Below are 23,234 nucleotides of genomic sequence, written 5' to 3'. Positions count from 1 at the left end.
GCCATTAGAATATGTTCACATATCCATGGCTGCTCATCAGTAATGCAGAGGCAAACAGCTCCTGCTAAAGCTCTACACTGCCAAGATTAGAAAACATGGGTTTAAGCACATTTGATGCTCTACTCGCAGCTCACCATCTGTCACCACATTTCAGTTTCCTCAAGAGCTAACCCACTCATGTCTTAACCTGGATTCCCACTTAAAGCTGAATTTCTAAAAGCATAAGAGCTACTTCATTGGACCATTGAGGACATTACAATCAGAATCCTTTCTAAATCCAAAGTTTGCTGTAGTTATTGACACTTCCATCTGTATTAGGAGCACTTTATTTTAACAGTAACTGAGTTTATGAGTTGCATTGCAAACAGTTTTTGAATTCTGCAAACCTTCAACATCTGAAGGCAGTTAGTTTCCTTCTTAAATACTGCTAGGAGTATATAAAAATACAAGAGAAAGGTCATTAAGGCAAGTTGATGGCATGACCTACATCTTAGTAATGTCATCTGCTGGGAGGGGCAAAAATACCTACAGCCAAATCCAAAAAAAACTGACTTGTGGAGTTGGAGATGAATTTGCCAATCATAAGTGTCAAGAGATCAAAGTTGCCAATAGATCCATTTCATTGGTAACTTACTCTTATAACTGGAACAGTAATGTCCTCAGATTCCCTTATAGACTAACTAAAATGATCAGGTCTTAGTCTGTTTGAGAATTATAAAAAGTGAAAAATATTTTCTGCTATCTATCCCTACAGATTTTATAGACTTAATGTTTTATTGCTCTATAATCCATATCCATTCAACCAACCAGGCTCTATCCAATCTTTTACATTAAAAAAATTTCTCACCAGTGTTTCTGTAGTCTTGGGAATCTGAAGTTTTACACACTTGCCAGAATCCAGAAATGTACCATGTCCAGAGCTGGATGCAATGGGCAGTATTTTATGCTCTCCTGTGGCAAGTTTGGAGCCAGGGAGAGCATTTTATTAGGTGGGGACCCTGCCACCTTTCACCTCCACCCTGATTAAGTCTGTGGCAGCCTTCCTGCCCTGTTCCCAACTGAAGCCCTTAAGAGGCAATTAATGCCCAATTAAGGGCCTCTTCCCACTATTAACCCAGCAGCAGGCAGGCCCATCACCACACAGGGAACACAACACAAACCAGTGCAGGGTTGTTTGTGGTCTCTGGTGGTAGTGCAGGGGGTCCCTCATTCAAAAGGTACTCAGCGCATGATTGAGGGACCCAGCACCAGGAAGGGGGCCCCACTGAGAGCCACACCTCTGCCCTTTCTGCCAACCCTCATGCCCTATGGCCCCCACTTAGCAAAACCCCTACCACTTAGCTCTGGCCTAGGTCGTTCCATAATCCTGAGCCTCATTCCAGCAGCAGCCACCTGCCCTGTGGTGCTGCGGAGCAAAAAAATTGCTGCCAGCCTCTGATTGGCTGGCAGCTCTGACCCCATGAAGGACATGCCAGTGGCCCCTCAAGTGCCTGATTTGGCAGGCCTTACCCAAGGAGGCAACATGGTCTCTTGCCAGCTCTCCAGCCACTGGTTGTGACTAGTCACCTCCATAAAATACCTCCCCCCCCCCCCCCCCCCCACCCGAGGAGTGCAAATGAGTGTGCTGTACTTATCCTACATTTCAGGTAACCCTAATAATGACTGACTTCTTCAAATGTGATTACCAAATCACTGCTTTTGAACAGGTTATAACAAACCCATAGGTATTGAATTTCTATTAAGATTTCTTTCACATGAGAGCAGTCTGCACTTTAATCCCTAGGAATCCAAACTTGACTCCATAAGCAACTGAGCACATGAGCCAGTGAGTGACTCAGGACAGATTTCCCACAGCATTGATTTTATGGCCTTGAGTTTTGCATGAATTGAGTCAAACAGAAACTTAATTTTAGCTATGCACATATCTTGTAATACAAGAACTGCATCAGAAGTGAATGTGGAGTAGTGATTTGAATCAGTCATCTTTTAGTATATCAGGCTTGGCAAACCTGCAAGTCAGATAGAGAATTAATGTTTAAGCCTGCTTGTTATGAATACAAATAGTTCACTTTTCTAATGCCTTAACATGGGTGTTGGTATCCTCAGCTTCCTAGGATTTACTTATTTCCCTCACTCATGTAGGGATACAAAGGCATTATCCTGAAGTATGATTTATAACTTTTTTCAGTAACCAAAGCAAAAAAACCTCAAACTATTTAGTAGATTTTGTGCATTCAAAAAGCTGATTTAATGTTACACAGGTTTGTCTTGTGAACAGCCATGCATACCAAGATTTTCTTCCCATTCTCTACTGGGTTAATGGATCTCAATTGGCGGGGGGGGGGAGGGCGCAAAGACATGGATACAATGCACACCCTCTTCGAACAGCATTCAAAAACTGAATTAGAGATCACACATTAAAGGGTTGGGCAAGATACAAGCACTTGTGGAACTACACCTGAATAGGAGATGCAAGGGAAGAAAAGTTGAAAGGAAACAAATTGCACAAAATTTCAAAACAAAATTAATGTGGAAGTTACTGGGAAGGAATTAGCTTAAAATTACATTTATGAATATACTAGCTAGTATTCAGTAACTGGTTTTAATGGGGAATTTTCAAAAGGTTAGAAGGTAGAATGGAGATTGCAAAGTACATTTCTACTACATTGATACAAGGTGTAGCAGTTACTTGAACTGTTTAAAAAGCTTCCTACCTCCTCAATTTCCTTGCGAAGCAGGGTGAAACAAATTACACAAGTTACAAAATTTCATTTTACACCTTTATCTCTAACTGAACATTTTATTCAATTCCACTTTTAAAATTTAGTTATTGTAAACCTTCCTGGAAGTAGTTATCTTGATGTTATACAAGTATAGAACATTTGCTCTGATAGATTCACATTTGACAATTTAAAAATACTAATGTTCACATTCAGTGCAGCTCATTGTGCTATTTTATATTGATCACTTACTTGGAAATTCTACTCCTTAAAATTATACACAGCTGCTTTTACAGATCAGTATCCATCAATTTAATTACTTTTTTTTGTTGTTTCCCAAAAACCCTGCCTTAGATTTAACCCCTCACATTTGATTTCTTAGGAAGGCACAAGGCAAGTCTATTAAGTCCAAAGCAAATACCAGACAGGATTTGCTGCTCACTTTCCTGCACAGTACCAAAAGCTTATCTATATCTCAGGATAAATGGGGAATTGGGACTCACCCATGACAGCAGCTAATGAAAGAAACAAATTTCGGGCAAGGCGATTAGGGAACAAAAAAACAAAATGCAAAGAATGAACTTCAGTAGCTACAAAAGTAACTGGGCTGAGTTTGAGTGTTACATCACAACCAAACTGAATCAGTCAAGAGTGCAAGAGCCCTGGGACTGCTTGTGCACAAATCTGTTATTGGGATAAGTTAAAGCGGACGATTAAGGCATACGTGATACTGGACTTATAAAGAGAGGCAGAGTACAAAAGCCAGCAAGTTATGCTCAACCTAAAACATTACTTCAGCCTCTGCTTTATTAATGCACCCAGTTTTGGGCACATTTTAGCTTTGGAGAGGGTACAGAAGAGATTTACTAGAATGGCTCTAGGGATGAAAGATTAGAGTTAGGTGGAGAGACTAAGAAGTTGGAAATGTTCTCAGTTAAGATTTGATATGTGCTTACCTAAACTGTTAATGCTTTGAGTACACTGTTGCCAATGGCTGAAGGGTCTATAACCAGAGGCAACAATTACTGCAGAGTGGTTAGGATTTGGAATGCACTACCCAATAGGGTAGTGGAATAGATTGAATAGCCACCTTCAAAAGGGAATTAAATACTTGGAGGAGAAAATAAAATTGCAGGGATATGGGGAAAGGGCAGGGGAGCAGGACTAAGTGGACCATTCTTCAAAAGAGCAGGCCCAGACTCATGTTCAAATGGACTCCTCCTGTGCTGTACTATTCTATAATTCCACAATTGAAGATCAGTTAATTTTAAGTGCAAGCAAGCCTTGCCCAAAACCACTTCTGCTTATTTTCCCCCCACTGGTTCAATATTCAATTCCTCTCAATCAGGCCTTACCACAATACTGGCCACACCAAAATTGCAAGATTCCAATGGTTTGGGAAGGCTCTTAAAATTGCAACTCATTTTCTGAAGTGCACAGGCACTAGTAGACAAGTTTTAATGTTTTATCAAAAAAATATTGATTTTACTGAGAAACTGACCAGTGTACAATGAAATTAGACTACAGTGAAAATGATAAATAGATCAGCAATTTCAAATCCTGTTACTCAGGTGGAGGACTGGACATGCAATAAAACACATTTTCAAACCCATTTTCAACTGAGTTAATAAAATTGCACCAGGTTTCCACTTTAAACCATATTTCTTTGAGTTAAATCAAAAGGATTAAAAAAGATTTGTTCTATTCTGTTATTAATTGGCACTGCTTCATGGAAGATTAAGTTTATAATTATCTAAATTGGGGATCTGACAAATGAAGCCCAACCTAATTGATGCAGTTGCAATTGTGCCTAAAGTGAAAACTTCAGTAAATACATGCAGCAAGGATTAAAATGGACTAAAAATGGTTAAGAGCAATTTAAGAAGTTACTGGACAGATAAGTGCAATTACAAGGTAGTGAAACTGCCAAATAAACCACTGGTAGAAAAGTCAATGAGAAATACACTAAACATTTAAAAAGTCACCCCATTAGCATGATTTAACCGTAATGTCACAAGAGTATCACCTATTAATGGCAAATAAATTCTGCAGTCATGTAACTTCAAGGTAAGGAATAACTATCAGGAAGATGAAAGACTAAAATATTTCCAAATCATTTACGACCATGATAAATTTATTGATCCCAGTTCTTGGTAGCTTAAGTGATTGCTCGGTTTAGGTTTCAATATAGCAAAAAGTATCTTAAAGAAATGTGTGAGCAAGTTAGTTGATTAGGCCAAGGTAGATAATTAGTTTTCAAATACTCAGCACACTCCAGTTTCCTAGATTGCCAAGTTACCAACTGTAACGGCTCATCCAAAAACAAACTAAAGGTAGACATTGGAACTGGATTTCAATCACACCAACTACTTTAACTTCACCGGAGCTTGGCTTAATGCAGAGCAAGAAGTGGCAAAATTTTAAAAAATGTGGACAATAGAAAACCCTGCATAAGATAAAGCAGTATGTCTAAATTATCCACAAGTGTTTCATTTAACCAATGGTGTAGAGAAAGCTCAGGGGTAGGGTACAGAAGAGAACAGGCTCACAATTATTTTTTCAAATTTTACAAAGCATTACTATCCAATACACAGTTGTGGATTTATGGCTGCCTGCAAGAGGAAAGTTTAGTAAGTTCCAAAATATTACAACATTGCTAAAATATGCATTAGATGTGATTATATTCAGAGGTAATTTTATACAGCTATCTTAGCCAAAGAGCATCTGGGTGAAGAAAATACTCACTTCAATATAAAAGGAACACTGGAAATACTCAGGAGGTCTGGTTTCAGGTCAGTAACCCTTCATCAGAATTGGAGTTCTGAAGGGTCAGTGACTTGAAATGTTAACTCTGCTCCTCTCTGCAGATGCTGCCAGACCTGCTGAGTATTTCGTGTTTCTCGTTTTTATTTCATATTCCCAGCATCTGCAGTATTTTGCTTTTAACTCACTTCTCTAATCTCCTCTTTAGCTTGCTGTAGTTTGTCAGGTTTATTTGCATACTGGAGTTTGGCATCAGCTTCCCTTTTCTTCTGCAGAGTGGCTTGAGCATCCTGCCATTTCTGCCAACATTTCATTCGATAATCAAACACACCCTGCAGAGAGAAATCAGACATTTAAAATCAAAAACAACTTCCTGAAGACTCATACAATTTGAATTTGAAGCCAGAGTTTACTTGCTTTAATGCATTAAAGGAATTTGTAAAAATCTTATCCATAGAAGTTTATACAGCACAGAATGGGAGGGGGATAAATCCAGCAATTACAGATCAGTCAGCCCAATGTCTGCAGTGGAGAAACCAGACAGAATAGTCTGGGAATAAATTATGGGTTGATTAAGAAATCTGTGCTGACTAAGGCAAAGACCAACTTGATTAAGTTCTTACACACTGAGCACACTTTAAGGGCATTTGATAAAGTACTACATAACAGACCTGTAAGCAAAATTGCAGCCCATGGCATGAAAAAAAGCAGTGGCAGCAGATACAAAAAAAAAAAAACAGGGATAGAAAGCTTAGTAGCGGTGAATTATTTTTTTTTTAGATCGGAGAAGTATATATTGGTGTTCCTCCAGGGGTAGGTATCAAGACAACTGTTCTTTCATATTAATGACCTGGACTTGGGTATACAGGGCATCATTTCAAAGTTTGCCAATGAAAAGAAACTTGTGTAGTAAACATTACCTCACACTTATCTGCATTAAATTTCTTTTAATTCTTTCATGGGATGTGGGCACCACTAGCAAGGGCAGCATTTGTTGCCCATCCTAACTGCCCTTGCACTGAATGGCTTGCTAGGTCATTTCAGAGGGTAGTTAAGAGACAACCACATTGCTGTAGGTCTCAAGTCACATGTAGGCCAGACCTGATAAGGACAGAAGATTTCCTTCCCTAAAAGGAAGCAGATGGGTTTTTAATGACAATCGATGATGGTACCATGAACCTATGACCGAGACTAGCTTTCAATTCCAGATTTTAATTGAATTTAAATTCCATCAGCTGCCATTTGAACCCATGTGCCCAGTTAGTCTGGGCCTCTGGATTACTAGTTGTTACATTGCCACTATGCCACCATCTACCCATTCTGCTTAGGAAACCCTTAACACAGGCCACTGAATTGAGAATGTGGTCCCTACAAAGTCCACATCAATAAGCATGCAAACAGAAGTGGATCCAGCAGAGATACCTGGAGCACAGCACTTCAGTCTTGCAATCTGCACAACACTTTCCTGCATTAGCTAACTTTCTATCCATGCTTGATATTATACCATATTACCATGAGCATTGAGACACCTTATGCAACTCTTCAGAAAATATACACTACAGCTAAGTTTACTTAAAAGAAAAGGTGGAATAGGATCAGGGGTTACAGCACTGCCAGATATTATCCAAATGTTGCAAAGAAAATTCTTGGACTAGTCAATTCCACTTCCTAACAGCATTCAAGTTAGTTTACCACTATTCCAGCAGCCATGAAAATAGGAAAATCAAATAATGCCTTGCAATTAAATTTCTTCCATCCCATACCTAAATTTGCAAAATTCAGGAAGTCAGACATAACTAGGCAATTCCCATAACACGGATACTGCATGCATTGTTTGTGCTTAACCAAAGCAACTGAAGACCATTGCATGCTAAGGTCATAGCAAGTTTTTCACCTGAAAATCTAAATCAGTCCCAAAGCATAGGAAATAGGAGTAGCAGCAGGCCAGTCTGTGAAGCCTGCTCTGCCAAACAGATAATGGCTGATCATTTACCTCTGCCATTTGTTCCTACTATCCCCATATCCCTTCAAGTCATTAGTATGCAGATATTTAGAGATACAGCACTGAAACAGGCCCTTCAGCTGGAGTCTGTGCCGACCATCAACCACCCATTTATACTAATCCAACATTAATCCCATATTCCTACCACATCCCCACCTTCCCCCTACCACCTACCTATACTAGGGGCAATTTATAATGGCCAATTTACCCATCAACCTGCACGTCTTTGGCTGTGGGAGGGAACCAGAGCACCCAGCGAAAACCCACAGTCATAGGGAGAACTTGCAAACTCCACACAGGCAGTACCCAGAATTGAACCCGGGTCGCTGGAGCTGTGAGGCTGCAGTGCTAACCAGATATCTACATATCTATTGACTATACTCAATGATTGAGCTTCCACGGCCCTCTGGGATAGAGAATTCTACAGATTCACCACGGAGTAAAGAAGTTCCTCCTCATCCCAGTCCTAAAATGGCCTGCCCTTTATTTTGAGACTGTGTCCTCAGTTCTAGACACAGCCAGAGGAAGCATTCTATCCATATCTACCCATGTCACACCCGGTTAAGAATTTTGTAAGTTAGAATGAGTGGTGATCTCATTCTTCGATACTCTAGAGAATATAGGCCTAGTTTGTGCAATCTCGCCTCATAATCCTGCCATCCCAAAGATTAGTTTGGTGAACTTCTGTTGCACTCAGACCAAAACTGTACGCACTACTCTAGGTGCTGTCTCAAAAGGTTCGAAACAATTAAAGATATCTTTACACCTCCACTCAAATCCCATTGCAATGAAAGTCAACATACCATAGGCCCTAATTGCTTGCTGCCCCTTCATACTAGCTTTTAGTCGCTTGCGAAGGACACTCAAGTCTCTTTGGACATCAACACTTCCCAACCTCACCATTTAAGATATACTCTGCCTTTGTTTATTCGACCAAAGTGGATCAATTCACTTATTCACAGTCCATCTGCCATGTTCTTGCCCATTCATTTAGCCTGTCCAAATCCCCTTGAAGCCTCTTTGCACCCTACTCAACCTATATTCCCAACAAGTTTTACGTCATCAGCAAATTTGGAAATATTACATTTGGTCCCCATATCCAAGTCAGATTGTGAACAGCTACAGCCCAAGCACAGAACTTTGCAGTACCCCATCAGTAACAGCCTGCCATCCTGAGAATGACCCATTTATTCCTACTCTTTTCTGTCTGTTAACCAATTCTCAATCTGTAGCAGTATATTACCTCCAATCCCATGTGCTCCAATTTGGTTTACTAACCTCCTGTATGGGACCTGATTAAGAGCCTTCTTAAAATCCAAATACACCACATCCACTGGTTCTTACCTAGGCTACAAGTAACATCCTCAAAAAACTCCAGCAGGGTTGTCAAACATTTCCTTGTTCCTTTGGTCAAGAGGTATTTATCCCCATATTTCAGTACAGCAGATACAAGTCAACCTCATTTGAATGTGATTTGTCCCAAATTAGAACAAAGATGGTGATCAGCAGGATGCGTCTGAACACCCATGTTATAGAAAAATTTGGGATTGCGACATCTTAGATATGACAAGACCCTGCTGGAACGACTGCAGGTCTGAGTTTACCTTTACAGAAGAGATGAGTCGAACATAATCACTTAGAAGCTCTGCAAATAAGTAGAAGTCAGCACAAGCCTGTTCTTGGTGAAGCTGGTCTATCTTCTCTTCAACTTCTGCTAGCTGGGATAGTGCTCTTGACAGGGCCGTGTGGTCCTCAGAGTTACCCAGCATGGCTGCACTCTTGGCAAAAGCAGCTGTGTTGGCCGAGAGTTCTAAAACAAAATAGAAATTGGTTTATTAACCATGACCACTAAATTGTTCAAAGTGTTAGAAAATTAAAGTGTTGCAAAATTACAACACCAGCCCCCAAATGTGGTACAAGTAAACCATTTTGATTCTGCAGTGTACAACTTTCTATCGGCACACAGGGAAAGGGTTGTAGGAGAATCAAGGGGCTGATCAGGGATTAAAATTGAATTCTATTGGTTGAGGCTGAAGATATGGCTTTGGCACTAAATGAGCACTTTGTACCAAGTGTTCAAAGAAGGACTTTGCCAAATTTATGATAAACAAACAAGGTGGTTTGGTTTGTCAGGATACTGGAGGAGATAAAATAAGGTTAAAGAAAAGATGGTAGACTTAAGTGGATAAATCTGCTCTGGTCAAGATATAATGCAACAGATTGTTGAGGGAAGATATAAATTGTACAGGGGTGACCATCTTCCATAGATGTTACTGTTATCCCACCACCCCCCCAAAAAAAAAAAAAAAAATCAACTTGGCAGTCAATTAATATGTCTGTGGTGGGAAAGCAGTTAGAAATAATTCAGCAGAAAATCAAACCACTTCAACAACTGTGGACTGAGAGTCAGGATTTAAGGGCAAATTGTGTTTAACTTGATTTTTCTCATGAAGTGGAGGGTACATGAACCTGCAAAAGATATTTGATAAAGTACCACATAATAAGTTAATTAGTAAAATTGAAGCCCACAAGATGAAAAAGAGACAGGAGCAGCATGGACACAATTAATTAAAAAGGGACAGAAGCAAATTACATGGAACATACAGCACAAACAGGCCATTTGGCCCAGTCAATCCATAACAGCATTTATGCTCTGCTCAAACTTCTTCCCATCCTCTCTCATCTAACTATCAGCATAACCCTTAATTCCCTTCGCCCCTCATGCTTCCTGCATTTATACTATTTGCATAAATTATGGTGAATGGCAGTTTTTCCAAACTGGGAGGTATACAGTGGTGTTCTTCAGGGTTCCCTGATAGGGTACTGTTTGATAATTTATGACCGAGTCGCAGGACAATTTCAAAAAAATTGACCAATTCCAAGCGGTCAACTGCAAAAGGGAGAGGAAGATAGTTATTGACTTCAGGGAGGACGTACAGGCTGGTGGAATGGGCAGAAACAGATGAAATTCAAATACAGAAAAAGGTGAGTGATTCATTTTGGTAAGAAAAACATTACACTATGAATCTTCTTTGGCCTCCTTATCTCGAGAGACAATGGGTAAGCGCCTGGAGGTGGTCAGTGCTGTGTGGAGCAGCGCCTGGAGTGGCTATAAAGGCCAATTCTAGAGTGACAGGCTCTTCCACAGGTGTTGCAGAAAAATGTGTTTGTCGGGGCTGTTACACAGTTGTCTCTCCCCTTGCACTTCTGTCTTTTTTCCTGCCAACTGCCAAGTCTCTCCAACTCGCCACACTTTAGCCCTGCCTTTATGGCTGCCCGCCAGCTCTGGCGAACACTGGCAACTGACTCCCACGACTTGTGATCAATGTCACAGGACTTCATGTCGCGTTTGCAAACGTCTTTAAAGTGGAGACATGAACAGCCGGTGGGTCCGATACCAGTGGCGAGCTCGCTGTACAATGTGTCTTTGGGGATCCTGCCATCTTCCATGCGGCTCACATGGCCAAGACATCTCAAGCGCCGCTGACTCAGTCGTGTATAAGCTGGGGATGTTGGCCGCCTCGAGGACTTGTGTTGGAGATACAGTCCTGCCACCTGATACCAAGTATTCTCCAGAGGCAGCGCAGATGGAATGAATTGAGACGTCGCTCTTGGCTGACATACGTTGTCCAGGCCTCGCTGCCAAAGAGAAAGGTACTGAAGACACAGGCTTGATACACTCGGACTTTTGCATTCCGTGTCAGTGTGCCATTTTCCCACACTCTTGGCCAGTCTGGACATAGCAGTGGAAGCCTTTCCCATGCGCTTGTTGATTTCTGCATCTAGAGACAGGTTACTGGTGATAGTTGAGCCTTGGTAGGTGAACTCTTGAACCACTTCCAGAGCGTGGTCGCCAATATTGATGGATGGAGCATTTCTGACGTCCTGTCCCATGATGTTCGTTTTCTTGAGGCTGTTGGTTAGGCCAAATTCATTTGAATATACTATGAATAGTACAAATTTAAAGTGGGTGCAAGGAGTTAAAGACCTGGGTGTTTGTGCACAACCCTTTGAAGGTGACACGACAGGTTAACAAAAACAGTTAAGTGTAAGGGATCCTGGGCTTTACAAAGACAGTACAAAAGTTAGAAGTTATGCTAAACCTGTACAAAAATACTAGTTTGGCCCCAGCTGGAGTATGTATCCAACACTGACCACATTGTGTGTGTTTTTTTTTTTTTTGAGAAGGATGTGTAGGCTTGAGGATAAAAAACGATTTACTAGAATGGATCCAGGATGAGGAATTAATGGTTTTGTGGGTAAAAGCTGGCATTGCTTTCCTTCGAGCACAGAAGGCTGAGAGGTGATCAGAGTTTATATCTTAAGAGTTTTAGATGCAAAACTGTTTCCAATGGCTGAATGGCCAATAACCAGAGGGGACAGGTTTAAGGTGGTTACAGATTCAATAGTAACTTTAAAAGTGGATAAATACTCAAAGAAAACATTGTAAGAATGTGGGGAAAACTAGATTGGAACCAACGATTTTCTTCAAGAGCCATCCGACCCCCTTCTGTGCTGTTAACCTTCTATAGAAATAAATCTTATACCTTGCTTTACCAAGTTTGATACAAAAGTGATTATTGCTCTGCAATAGTCAAATCACAGGGGAATTCTGCAGGTCAGAAATATAGGCTAGGCATTTCCTGAACTGTAAAAAGCAAGCATCAGAAGTGTCAATACTGCTGAAAATAGTCAGCTGCCTATAGGACAGCAAGATTCTATTACAAGGTTAACAGATAGCTTAAATCATTGGTAAACTTTAACTGCACTTCATAGTAACTTCCATCTTCTATTTCCTCCCCTGCCAAGTCAATAGACCACCCAAGTATCAGAGGTGGGGTCACAAACTTACAATAAAAGCCAGAATATAGTGGTCGAGCACTATTTGAAAGACTAGCTACAGCCAGACTTCAATGTTACTCAATTTCTGGGAAACAGTGAAAAATCTGTACACAGAAGTTAGATAGGCAAGTATTTGAACAGTCCACTACATCCAGCAATTGTCTTTTAGAGCCTCAACGTAATAGTTTACAAACCTTTCCTGTGGCATACCAGCAGATCAACACTGGTGTGTAGTTTTCTTAACTGCTGGTCCAGGTTTTCAAACTGCTGCTGCTTTTCCTCAAACCACTGCCAGATGAAGAATAGAGTTAATTTACTAACAAATCACTACAAATTACATTACTAGCAGTAAACTACATTTCTTCTAAAGAAACAAATTAACTGTGGTCACAGCCTACACCAATTTGACTGAATCAAAAGAAAATAAGCAAATAGCTTATTTTGTTGTCTTTTCACCCTTGGAAAGGAACTGAAGAATCTCATTAATCAGGTTCAAAAATCAGCTCTTACTGCATCCGATTCATTCATCTTGATTGTCATTTTGTTGACAGCATCAGCAGCCTTGTTCACCATCCTCAATATGCCTGCTCCACTTAGGGCCTGGGTGCTAAGCGCACGAGGCAGCTAGAATTGAATGACAAATAAGGTGAGCAATCCTGTTAACAGCCTTGCTTCTGTCTAGTTGAAGTGCAAGGAAAGGCCACAGCATTTTCTGCTCTCATACATTTCAATATAATTAATTCTGTACTGCAGTCTACTCAAACTTTTAAATGACCAATTTCTTGGGCACCTTAATGCGAAATATGAACTGAACAGTTACTATGCACTTCTGAAAAAGTTGCAGACCCCATTTAAACACTACACCTGAAGCAGATCCAATAAAAACATTGGATCTGTTAAATATACCATGAACACTGTCAGCAAGAGATCTGCCTATAATGATGAGTAATATATGCAAGGTCATGCTTGAAATTTGCTTCCAGTGCTAAAATAAAGCAACTAGTTTGTGTAGTGATGGTATACATAAAACACCAATGTTGCATTGGGCCAGATTATACTGGAGCAGGACCTTCAGTTAGTCAAACTTAAAATTGCAAGTTTAGGTTTATAAAAAAATTTTAGCCACAATGTTGCTGGAAGCGTTAGTTGATAACAGCAGTGAAGGCAATGACATCTTAGCCAATAAAATTTAAGATTTGAGAAATGAATGCAAGAAGGGTTGAGAATGAATGTTAATTAGAATGGGTGCTCAAGTTTGTTGTGTGGCACTATATCAAACACATTTTGAAAGTCCACATTAACTGCATTGCCCTCAACCTCATAGTCAAAAATCTCCAGCAAGTTAAACATTTTTCCCTCAAGAAATCCATGCCGGCTTTCCTTAATTAACCTGCATTTGTCCACATGACTATTAATTTTGCCCCCAATTATTTTTTCAGAAAGTTTCACCACCACTGAAGTTAAACTGACTAAAGTTGCTTACTTTTGTACCCTTTTTTGAACAAGAATATAACGTTTGCAATTTCCCAGTCCTCTGGCACCACCCCAAGTCCAGGGAAGATAGAAAAATTATGGCCAGTGCCTCAGATTTCCACACAATTCCCTCAGTATCCTTAGCTGCATTTCATCTGGTCCTGGTTCTTTATCCACTTTAAGTACAGAAAGCCTATCAATTTTAATCCCTTCTAGTGTCTGAATTACCTCCTCTTTCACCATTACCTGGGTTGCATAATTTTCCTTGGTAAAGACAGATGCAAAGTACTCATTTAATACCTCAGCTATGCCCTCTGCCTCCATGTATAAATCCTTTTTGCTCCCTAATAGGTCCCACTCCTTTTGCCACTCTTACTATTTATATGTCTATAGAAAACTTTGCGATTTCCTTTAATGCCAGCTGCCAGTCTTTTCAGGCTCACTTCCCCTCCAGACTTTCTATGTTCAGCCTGGTTCTCAATAGTATTTTCTACCTGGCACCTGTCATAAGCACATTTTCTTTATCTTACTGATTATCCAGGGAGCTCTGGATTATGTTGCCCTACTTTTCCCCTTCGAGGGAACATACCTTGACTGTGCCTGAACTATCTCTTCATTGAAGATAGCCCATTGTTCAGCTGGTTTTCCTGCCAACTTTTGACTCCAATTAATTCACCCCAGCTCCATTCTCACCCCACTGAAGTTAGTTTTCACCCAGTTAATTCTTACTCTGGATTGTTCTCTATCATAAAGTTCAGGCTTCCTATAGAAAAGGACAATGATTACTGTCTTCTAAATGCTCTCTTGATACTTGGCCCACCTCATAGGCCGGAGATTTTTTTTACTGGACATTGTTACAAGTAACTTTTAAAAACAACCACTAGAAGCCAAGATGACCACTCAATTTGCATATGAAAAAAGAATCAGGCTGGAGACAGACGCGATTACACAGCCTGGCCAGAACAATGGGGTGCCCTTTAGTTCACTTACCTGGGATAGCCCCATCAATGGGGGTTGTCAAAAGCCATTGACACCCATCGACTTTGAAAGAGCCAAACCTCCTACCAAGTAGGTAGGAACAGCCTTGAATTTCAAATATCATTCCAGAAGATGCTGATTCAAAGGGGTGATCACATCATATGACTGCTTGGGCCACTCTGGAATCTTCCCTTCCTCACCTTGTAACAGTAGTAATACTAGGGAACTGCTCAACTACCATTCCAACACTTGCCATCCAAAAATTAAACATCCATGCCACCTAGAGTAGTAAAATTGCACTGATCAAAGTCACTATCAATAACTGGAGCTCCCCATCCCTCATTTTAATCTTATTTACTGGCAATATCTATCATTTTATCTTCCTTGAATGCCTGTCCACATGGTCCACCTTGTAAGCACTACTCCTGGTCCCACTCCCATCTGCTGCAGTAAAGATATTACTGCATCTCAACGGTTTACTTCCCCAGCCTGGTCAAATCTGGTATTTCCTTGTGCTCTAGCCTTGGCCACTAATTTTCCAGAATCAGTTTTTAAAATCTAGTGCCACAGACATTTACAGCACAAGTTGCTGCCAGTCAGCTCACTAGGTCTGCCAGTTGACAGCATTCCAAATAAAAATTAATCCAGTTATCATCCTGCATCACCCTCTTTCAAAGGTTTATCCACTTCCCCTCAAAATATGCAATATTTTCACCCTCCAACTTAAAGCATTTAATCTAATATGCAGAAATTTCTCCCATTAAATTTGTTTTATGAACCCTGACCGCACAAAATCAAAGCAATTTTAAAATATATGAAATCACCCTTTAGTTCTTCCCTGCTGAAAGTGATAAGTCAGTATATTCTCATCTTTATTATCCCTGAGTAATCTACAGCATGCAATGGTTTTAAAGTCCTTTCCATAGTGTACAAAACCCACATGAGCTTCCGGTTGCTTGCCATTTTAACACTCCCCCCTGCTCTCATGCTCACATCTCTGTCCTGGGATTGCTGCAGTGTTCCAGTGAACATCAACGCAAGCTCGAGGAACAGCATCTCATCTACCGATTAGGCACACTACAGCCTGCCGGACTGAACATTGAGTTCAATAATTTCAGAGCATGACAGCCCCCCATTTTACTTTCATTTTTAGTTATTTTTTCTACATTTTTTTTTTTACATTTTTTACAATTTTTTTTGCATTTATTTCATTTCATCTTAGTTTGTTCAGTTTGCTTACCCACTGTTTTCAAGTTTGCACTTGCTGTTCAATATTCAGTGTATTTACACCTAATCTGTACTAATGCTTTGTCTTTCAACACACCATTAACATATTGTTTGCCTTTGCTCCGTGACCTTTTGGTCAGCTATGTGGCCTGGTCCAATCTACACCTTCTCCTTTGTTATCTCTTGCCCCACCCCCACTTGCTTATAATCTGTGACTTTTCTAATATTTGTCAGTTCCGAAGAAGGGTCACTGACCTGAAACGTTAACTCTGCTTCTCTTTCCACAGATGCTGCCAGACCTGCTGAGTGATTCCAGCATTTCTTGTTTTTATTACCCACATGGTACTCCAGCCTAACCTTGCATAAAATGGTTACCCTTTTGCTTTTGAACACTATCCTCCAATTTGTAAAACAGCCAGTAACCTTTATAGGTTTTATGGCATTAGCTACCTCCAAGTCTGCTTAAGGAATTACTTTTTAAAACCACAAATGTCTGATCCACACCTATATAATCTTACACCATTCCTCAGCTCACAATTCACACTAAAATTACATCCATCACCTCGGTCCTCTTCACCAATCCACACACTTGAAGCTGACATTCCTCCATGCAGTCAGCAAAATTTCCAAAGGTTGCACTGCCAGGTCTCTATACCCAAGTCTAAATCTATACATTTGGGATCAAAGGGAACCCAGCATGACCTACCACCTAGAAGGACAAGGGCAGCAGATGCATGGGAACACCATCACCTGCAAGCTCTCCTCCAAGCCACACACCATCCCGACTTGGAACTATCTCGCCGTTCCTTCACTGTCACTGGGTCAAATTCCTCAAACTCCCCAACAGCACTTTGGGTGTAACTATCCCACAGGGACTGCAGCAGTTCAATGTGACTCACCACCACCTTCTCAAGGGCAATTAGGGATGGGCAATAAATGTTGGCCTAGCCAGTGACAACAAATCCCATGAATAAAAGAAAGTGATTTGAAGGCTCATCACTACTGAAAAATGCTTACAGTGCAGTGCACCAACCAAGCTTCAGTTCTTTGACCTTAAACACTGATTTTGGAAGTACAGCATTTGACAAAGTTAATAATTGTTAACAGTTCTCCTTCCCTCCCCAAAAAGGTCACAGTATTATTTGCAGAAGGGTAGGTCAGCCTAGTTCAAATAATTCTCATTTAAAAATCAGTCTTCGCTATAGAGGATACAACTAACATCCCAGTATTAGCTGCAAGTCAGGAAATAGAAGGGAGGGAGGAATTCAAGAAAATCACCACCAGGGAAGTGGTACTGGACAAATTGTTGGGTCTGCAGACTGACAAGTCCCTGGGTCCTGATGGACTTCATCCTAGTGTTAAAAGAAGTGGATAGTGAGATTGTTGATGTGTTTCCAAAATTCCCCAGATTCAGGGAAGATTCTTTTAGATTGGAAAATAGCAAATGTAATTCCTTTACTCAAAAAAGGGAGGGAGACAAAGCAGGAAACTACAGGCCAGTTAGCTTAACATCTGTCTTAGGGAAAATGTTAGAAGCTATTATTAAAGACGGTATGGCATAACATTTAGAAAAATTCAAGGTAACCAGGCACAGTCAACATGGTTTTGTGAAAGGAAATCATGTTTAACCAATTTATTCTCGAGTTCTTTGAGGGAGTTACACGTGCTGTGGATAAAGGGGAGCCGGTGGATATATTGTACTTAGATTGCTAGAAGGCATTTGATAAAAAGGTGCCACAAAAGGTTATTGCAGAAAATAAAAGGTGTAGGGGGCAACATTGGCATAGATAGAAGACTAGTCAGTCAACAGGAAACAGTAGGCATAAATGAGTCATTTTTCTGGTTGGTGAGCCACAGGGATTGATGCTGGGGCCTCAACTTTTTACAATTTATATAAATGACTAGATGAAGGGACTGAAGGTATGGTTGCTAAATTTGCTGATGACAAAAATAGGTAGGAAAGTAACTTGAAGAGGACATAAGGGGGCTACAAAGGAATATAGATAGGTTAAATGAGTGGGCAAAGAACTGGCAAATGGAGTATAATGTGGGAAAGTGAGAAATTGTCCACTTTGGCAGGAATAAAAATCAATGGTAAGAGATGCAGAGCTCCGAGTTGGAGGGATCTGGGTGTCCTAGTGCCTGAATCGCAAAAGGTTAGTATGCAGGTACAGCACCCAATTAGGAAAACAGTATGTTATTGTTTATCACGAGGGTGAATTGAATACAAAAGTAGGTAGGTTATGCTTCAGCTATGCAGGGGATTGGTGAGACCACATCTGGAGTACTGTGTACAGTACTGGTCTCCTTATTAAAGGAAGGATGTAAATGCATTGGAGGCAGTACAGAGAAGGTTCATCAACTGATACCTGGAATGGGTGGCTGGTCTTAAGATTGGGCAGGCTAGGCTTGTATCCACTGGAATTTAGAAGAGCAAGAGGAAACTTGATTGAAACATACAAGATCCTGAGGGGTCTTGACAGGGTAGATGCAGAAAGGATGTTTCCACTTGTGGGAGAATCTGGAACTAGGGGGTCACTGTTTAAAAATAAGGAGTCAACCATTTAAGACAGATGGGAGAAATTTCTGAGGGTCGGGAGTCTTTGGAATTCTCTCAAAAAATAGTGGAAGCAGAGTCTTTGAATATTTTTAAGGCAGAGGTAGATAGATTCTTGAAAAGCAAGGGGGTGGAAAGTTATCAGTAGGTGGAAACGTGAAGTAATCAGTTCAGCTATGTACTTATTGAATGGTGTAGCAGGCTCAAGTGGCCTACTCCTGCTTCTAATTCGTATGTTCATAAAATGTCCATGTTTACTCATTAATTGAATGAGACCAAGCATGAAATGCAAATATTGATAAGTTACTGTTTTTTCTTCAAGGTTGCAGTTTTTCCATAAAATAAGCCTACTTTTAGAATTGCATAATATTGGTCAAGAGATTCTCTGCATTGGACTTTAACATTAAATGAGATCAGGTACTGCAGGTCTGCACTGCCCAATGTTCTTAGATTGCAAACAGTATATTTCCAATCTGAAAAGCTGGTGAAAATCAAGATAGTATTGCATAACTTCCAGGATCTTGACCATTAGGTTACACTATCATACAGCAAGTTTATCTTTTGCACAAACTCCAATCAACAGTAACAAAAAAAAAAAGCAAAATACTGCAGATGCTGGAAATCTGGAAGTGCTGGAAATACTCAGCAGGTCAGGCAGCATCTGTGGAGAGAAAAGCAGTGTTAACACTTCAGGTCTTTGACCTTTCATCAGAACTAACTGAAAGATATACAGGTGGTGCACGGTAACAACTAGCTTGATCTCTGGCTTCAACCACGTCAGGTTTGGAGTCAGCAGAGTACAGAAAACACTGTGAACATCAGAGATGATTTGTTAGACAAGAAACTCCATTCTCATTACACATCTTGGGTTTCTACAAAGATCTGAAAGTCAGTGACAGAGCTTTAAACAAGTTGTTGCCATTAACATTTGATTCACAAGTAGGCAGATTGTTTATTTTACACAGCAAGATACTATTGTACTGAACCCAACAGCAGGGCAATTTAGTGACCCTCTTGTGCATTCTCCTTCAATACACTCCCACCCTATTCAAAAGGGTACTATACTGGATATGACCAAGGGGGTGAGGGAATGCTTAAAACCGACAAGATTTAAATTGAGAGTCCCTACACAACTACAGCTACTACTTTCTCCCATTATTTTCATTGAGTTGTGAAATTTGAAATTGCAAACAGATCAGAGAAAACACCCCATCTAAACAATTAAAAAATCAATTGAATTCAGCTTAATTGCAGTAGATGCAACAGGAAGCATTGGGATAGAACTTGACTATGGAAACGGGGGGTGCTTAACTTTCAAAAACAGTAGTTTCACAGCTATGCTCTCACTTTCAATGAACTCATTGGTCAGAAAATACTTATGAAACATAATTTCTATTACCTCCACCTCCTATTCACATGACCAAAGGCACTAGCACTTTTTTTTCGGTTTGGGCCAAAAGATTTCACAATCCCATCATAGCTTCCATCTGTTTGTGAAATGATTCCAAGGCTTCGACCTTCACTATCCAAATTTTGCACTGGTAAGCTCCATGTTGATCATTGTGAAAAATCACACCTTAATTCGCCTTACTAGTTTGAAGTTGCAAACACTTTTGTGGCTTCCAGATTTTTGTATATACAAAAAATTGTTTAATATGCTGTTCTGCTAAAAAAAAACAATCCAAAGTAGGATTCTACATATTCTTGGAGGCTGTGATGAGTTGTTACTGGAGTAGTTCCACAAGAGTTGACAGGGCTGTTTAGCTAAGGGACATCTCAAATTACTTTCTAGAGGCCATAAATAGCAAGAATCCTGACTAATTTTTCCAGCCTCCTCCCTCCATTGCAACCCCAAACTTCAAAGCACTGGAGATCACTGACAGTGACTTCCCGCTCTGTACGACAGCAAATTATGCATTCTGTTACGACCAGGTGAGAAAGGTGTCTGGGGGTCCCTCTTAGCCTTCACCTGTTCTTACTGTAACAGGGTTTAATTTTAAACACTCCTTTTTAGCTCCCCCTTGGTGAATCCTTCCTTATTCACCACTTTCCAATTATAAGGCAAAGAAACCAGCATAGACTTAGGTTTAAAAGTTGAAATTTATTAAACTTAAACTCAATTCAGTTGACACCTATGGATACACAATGCACCCACGCTAGCATGCATATGCGATACATGTGAAGAGACAGAAAAAATAAAGTGGAAATGTCTGAGGCAACGTCTGAAGAGTTTGTTATGGGTCTTGGAGCTCACTGTAGAGTCCTTGATTGTGGGTAGATCTTGCTTTTCATTGGGCCCAGTATTCTTAAACTGGGTTCGCTGTAGGAGACTTTTCTCTTGGAGTTCACATGTCTTCAGTGGATTCAGAGGCTCGTGAGCAAGAGATGGGAGCAGACAGGAGAGGCTGTGGCAAGTCAACCAGGAGATCTTCAGTCCAGCAACATTCTGCTTCCTGCCCAATCTATGTACAAATTCAAAAAACTCAGGTTGCCCAGCAGGTTAGTCATGTGACTAGCTGGTTTAACCATGTTAGTTTGTGCATTCAGCCACCTTAGTCAACCTGGAATGCGAGCTCCCCCACCTTCAACATCTGGAGATCAAAAGTCCATTGTGGGCTAAATGTCAGGGAATGGTCCTTTGTCCTTTACAAACACTTGATATGCAATTTTTTGAAGCAAGTCCTTTCTTCACTTCAACAGTTTGAAATTTAATGTCCATGGGGTGAAATTAATATGCCTCATGCTTGGCAGGTAGGAGCCTGCATGACAATTGTATTTGCCTACTGCATTGAGGAAAACCCAAGATAAAATATGTTAACCAGTCAGGACAGTTTAAAACTGCTTCTTTTATATTAAGCATTCTGAAATGGCACCACTTACCTCATTACTTTCTAAAAACTGCCGCAAATCAGGATCTTGCAAGAGGGTTGGATGCTTTACTGTCCGCTGCAGATACCTGCATTGAGAGATATGGTCAATTTATCATCTTTGATCAGAAGCCAAAGGCATTTAAAAAATGTTCATAAGTTAATCTAAGTCAATAATTGAATGTAGAAGAGATATTTAGTTTAGTTGTGGATGTGAACTACAACTTAAGATTCCACTTCTGCATTTCAAATGAGTTTTCCTTCATGCAAGACTAGTATTGACAGGAGTCAGGTCTTCCACACAAAGTCTGTCTGATGTGACAGGCATTAATGACTAACCTTTTGGTATGTCAACAGGTTTAAAAAAAAAGGGCAAAGAAATGTCAAACTTCTCCAAAATGTAATTTTTATTCTGTGCATCATGATGCACAAAATATCATACAAAGCAGGTCTAGTCAAGGTAATACCAGGCAGGCCTTATATCTAGACTACAAAGTTTTACAGCTCAACCACAGATGAATTATTTGGCTATGTATGGGTTTTCAAACTTAGAAAAAGTATTGTTAGGTGAATAGATTTGCTATATCAAGTAGCTATTGAAACAGGAACTTGAGCTCAAGTGTTCCATATTCCAATTAATCCATGGGGGAAAATTTTAGTGCCTTTTGCCTTCATCACAATCTTAAATCCAAATGCTCTTAATACCAACTTGTCAACTAGCAGAATGCTTTCACTACTCAAACTGAAAATTTTAGGATTTCCTCTTCAACTTCTGATGGAGAAAGCCAAATTTAAGCTTTTCTTAACTCATTTAGAATAAAATTTTCACTAACTTTTCTAGTGAAAATGCTTCCTTTAACGATGTCAAAAACTATACACTGCTGATCTTAAACTGACATCTATCCAAATTCAATATTCCCTTCCCTTTCACATTCAACTATAAAACCCCAAATCCATTGCCTTTTTAAATAACCTTATTTGCACTCATCTTTTAAAAAAAAATCAGCACCCCTAGATTTAAGACTTCCTGTTTAAGATGTACTTCCTTCCATTGTTCTCCAAAATGTACTCATGTTTGGCTGCATTGAATTCATTTATCTACCCATGTTAACTTATGAAAAACATTTACTTTCAACACTGCCTCTCAATTTATAAAAGCTATATCCCATTTAACATTGTGTACCTTCATTTGTGACACATCTTATGTGGCACCTAAAATGCTTAAAGATCCACATAACCAGCATTCATTCTATTTATCTATAGAGATCTCTTCCAATGAAAAAGTCAACCATGGCCTGTTCCAACAAATCCATGCTCTTTACCAAATATTAGCATGGAGCTGTAGAAGTGAGGGTACTTAGTCACTGATGCACTGTTCCAGATTGTGATGTGCACTTCCAGTGGGAAAGATGCCATGCAGTAAGTGCACTTCTGCACTTGGAGTGTATCCTCTGACCAATCATGCTCTATATAGATTGCTAAACTGGCTAGATGACTTCAAACAAACAAAATCATAAAATACTACTATCTTGGGCAACATTAAATGGCAGAAAGTGTTGGGAAAGCAACATGCAATTGGGGGCTGAATACTAATCCATATTAGAATGCAAGATGTTGAGCATGCCTGTTCCATTGGCAATCTTCATGTACCTCCGCCTGCCCTTCAACAGCAGCGATTCATTTGCATCACTGGACATTTCCAAAGACTTTGGCAAGATCAGTTTCCACTCAAACTGCTCCCATGGTGTTGTCAAAAATACAATTTACACTGATCTGCTAGTCATTTACTCACTCAAAAATCAGTC

The 23,234-nt window shown here is 40.1% G+C and overlaps 1 protein-coding gene across 2 annotated transcripts in view; it reads right to left on the bottom strand.

Moving 5' to 3' along the window:
• Positions 1–23,234, bottom strand: part of snx2 (sorting nexin 2) — a 58,708-nt gene that overhangs the window by 5,975 nt on the left and 29,499 nt on the right. For both annotated transcript variants that reach the window (XM_068029915.1, XM_068029916.1), the window contains exons 8-12: positions 21,443–21,518; positions 12,838–12,951; positions 12,522–12,615; positions 9,090–9,295; positions 5,672–5,815 (exon numbers count right to left, since the gene is read on the bottom strand). In XM_068029915.1, the coding sequence (XP_067886016.1) occupies positions 5,672–5,815; positions 9,090–9,295; positions 12,522–12,615; positions 12,838–12,951; positions 21,443–21,518 (634 nt within the window). The remainder of the gene's footprint in view (positions 1–5,671; positions 5,816–9,089; positions 9,296–12,521; positions 12,616–12,837; positions 12,952–21,442; positions 21,519–23,234) is intronic.

The sequence above is a fragment of the Heterodontus francisci genome, chromosome 4 (assembly GCF_036365525.1).
Source record: "Heterodontus francisci isolate sHetFra1 chromosome 4, sHetFra1.hap1, whole genome shotgun sequence".
Taxonomy (NCBI): Eukaryota; Metazoa; Chordata; class Chondrichthyes; order Heterodontiformes; family Heterodontidae; genus Heterodontus; species Heterodontus francisci.
The sequence above is the reverse complement of the archived record's forward strand: the minus strand, read 5'-3'. Positions and strand labels throughout refer to the sequence as shown.